Source organism: Meles meles, chromosome X (assembly GCF_922984935.1).
Source record: "Meles meles chromosome X, mMelMel3.1 paternal haplotype, whole genome shotgun sequence".
NCBI classification, from domain to species: Eukaryota; Metazoa; Chordata; class Mammalia; order Carnivora; family Mustelidae; genus Meles; species Meles meles.
The window spans coordinates 52,167,664-52,170,553 of NC_060087.1; the positions used below are offsets into that span (position 1 = coordinate 52,167,664).

Genomic DNA, 2,890 nt, shown 5'->3' on the forward strand with positions numbered 1-2,890 from the left:
CTAATCTCTGGGTTACCTTCCTGTCCTGCTTGGATTCTGAACCTATCCTCTATGTAACATATTTCTTACCTGCATTAAATTCTCTGCTATAGATATTTAGTAGTTTGTTTTCCCATTTATATCTTTCTTTAATTTAATTTTCTATTTCTTTTCAATGTTCCAGAATTCATTGTTTATGGACTACAATTATATCTTGACTATAAACTGGGCTAGTGGGCATGCAGTCTATGATTCAAGGTGAATGAATGGAAGGATCCTTAGTTACTTGACTCAGAGGAATAGGGGGTTGGGTGACAGTCCCAGAAAGGGTGCCTTGCAGCAGTCAGAGAAGTGAATGGAGGTACAAGGCTGAGCAAGCAGATGCTACACTTGCATCCACTTGAATTTTTAGGACCTTACTTCTTAGGACAACACAGCTCTAAATTTTCTTGAGAATCTTGAAGGAGGTGTGAGTCATTGAGTTACTTTTGTTTTCCCCTTTCTGTAGCCAGGACTCCTATGCCTGTCAAATGCCAGGTAATTACCATCCTTCCCCTTGGCCAACCAGACTGCTTTCCCCAGTGAACCTCTCCCCCCGCCATACACATAGCAGTCATAGTAGCCACCAGGATTTATTTTGATGAGGATTTTATTGTGGAGGATAATACAGGAGAACAGCCACCAGAATTTATTTTGAGGATTTTATTGTGGAGGATAATACAGGAGAGCAGCTCTAGGTGAATCGGTGTAGCTGTAGTGTTCTCCAGCTACCTGGATTCCCAGGTGGTTATTGTAGGCATTGTGGGTTTATGATAAGGCTGCAAGATTACAGTTGGTGTTTGAGGTAACTAATCAACACAAGGGGAATATCCAACTGGTCAAGGGCTTGTGTTTGGCTGGCCTGGAGCAGAGTTCTGTGGATAACTAAACGGGCCTGTGATAGTAGTGACCGAGGAGTGGCTACAGCAAGAAGAAACAAGTCATAAGAAGGAATTATCAGTGTAATTCTCCAATCTAAGCCTGCATCCACCCTGCCCTGGCCCCTGCAGCTCTAACTGCTTTCTCCCTTCTATGAACCGCACCACCCCCCACCGTCCTCAATGCATGGTGCCAATAGGAACACACTGAGGCCTAGATAGGGCATGTTCAAGGCCACAAAACAGTCATTGGCAGAGCCAGAACCAGAAATTCTGTTGATGCTACTCCCACCTTATCTTAGTGGTCCCTTCCTTAAGAAAGAATCATCTTCTCCAATGGGGTCCTAGGAGAGGGAGAAAGATGGTAGTTTCTCCAACTCATCATAGAAGGATTGGCTTCAGGGGTGATTTGCAGCCCTAGGACCTCAAAGCCAGAAGGCCCATAGACCTGAGATGCTTGAAACTTACCTCGGGCCTGTAACAGCAATGCACTGCCTTTATAATCTTGCAAGTTCAGGTCCAGGGAGAGAGATGGAAGGTAGATATTAGCACCAAAATCAATTAACAGCTGGATGTACTCTGGTTCACAGTTATGGTGGAGACAGATTTCCAGAAGGGTGCGGGGCCGTGGGACACGAGCCAAAAGGTGCTGGTCAGTACAGTTGTAGTTGGGGTCTGCCCCATGAAGCAAAAGCTGGCGAAAACAGTCAAGATGCCCATAGACTGCAGACAGATAGAGGGGACCAGAACATGAAGCTATGTTTGATGCCCAGGCTGGTAGTTTAGCCTTGACATTGGCCTCTGCACCATGGCCCAGGAGTTCCTGAAGTATGGCAGCAGCACCATCACGGGCAGCTGTGAGTACGGGAGAACAGTTGTTGTAGATGCTACCACCAGGACAGGCACCAGCTTCCAAAAGCACACGTACACAGTCCAGGTGGCCATGACTCACAGCAGTGAAAAGTGGTGTCTGTGCCTTGACATCCAAACTGTCAACATCAGCACCATGTGCTAGGAGGACCTGCAAACACCTGAGGTGGCCATAAGAAGCAGCCAAGTGCATGGGTGTCCCAGGAACACCCCAACCACTTCTACTGTTGATGAAACGTTTGTAACGCACCTGACACAAAAGCTGGTCCAAGGTATAGGAATCATTGTCATACACTGCTTGATTGAGAGCCTGCTTCTCCTCCATGTCGGTGTCCTCCTCCTCCTTGTCAGGCTGCAGGAGGGAGAAAATCTTGGTGATGTCCATGAGGTTCATCCTGATTGATTGGAGCAGAACTATTCTCATTATGAGCAGGAGGATATGTCAGGTCTGTGGGTGACAAATATTGGGGGAAGACTGAGGGCCCACATCAAAAAGCCTGGATACCAGCCCTTTCCCCCCACCATTCATCATCAGGCACTTCACTCATGGGCCCCTTTCTTCCAATTCCTACTTCATATTATTTTAGGGCTCAGAGATAGTTTCCAAAACAGATCAGGCCATTTCACAGCTTGGTGCTTTTGTATATGTTGTTCTGCTTGACCTTCATCTCCTACTTCTGGGAAGCTTTCCCTAATCTCATCTTCTTGCTCAGGGAATCCAAAGGATCACAACTAGACTTTAGCTATGAACTTTCACACTACATTTGCACTTATCTGTGCTTCAGTGCATAAATTCCAAGATAAGGAATGCAGGATCCATCTTTTATTCCTCCACTCCCAAAAGGACTCATGATTGGGGATTTGATAGAGGCTTCTTCTTTAGTTCAGAATGTGTGGACTAATGAAGTGGCTCTGGTCTGGCAGTTGCTAGGCCAGAAGAATGTTGTTTTTTGTTGTCAAGTTGTCATATCTAAGCATTCTGACATTAGCCTCATGGGGCAGGTCCTCAAATCCATCTGTTGGCCTTTTAGATGAAGTTCAACCTCCTCACAGTCCTTTATATGTGACCTCCCCTCAGACTCAGGCCTCATGCTTAGGCAACAGAGTTACACAGGAAATGGATG

General features: G+C 46.1%; 1 protein-coding gene across 1 annotated transcript; it reads right to left on the bottom strand.

Moving 5' to 3' along the window:
* Positions 1-805: 805 nt before the first annotated feature.
* Positions 806-2,298, bottom strand: ASB12 (ankyrin repeat and SOCS box containing 12). The gene is made up of 2 exons (XM_045994596.1): positions 1,365-2,298; positions 806-939 (listed from the first exon to the last, which is right to left on the bottom strand). Exons 1-2 carry the CDS (start codon positions 2,188-2,190, stop codon positions 806-808), a joined length of 960 nt encoding a protein of 319 aa, XP_045850552.1. The 5' UTR covers positions 2,191-2,298.
* Positions 2,299-2,890: the final 592 nt, after the last annotated feature.

Bases quoted from the DNA above. Each gene is read 5' to 3' on its own strand.
- ASB12 (XM_045994596.1), bottom strand. From the start codon at position 2,190: ATGAGAATAGTTCTGCTCCAATCAATCAGGATGAACCTCATGGACATC. The intron at 940-1,364 runs GTAAGTTTCAAG...TTCTTGCTGTAG, and splicing joins ATTGCTGTTACAGGCCCGAG to CCACTCCTCGGTCACTACTA.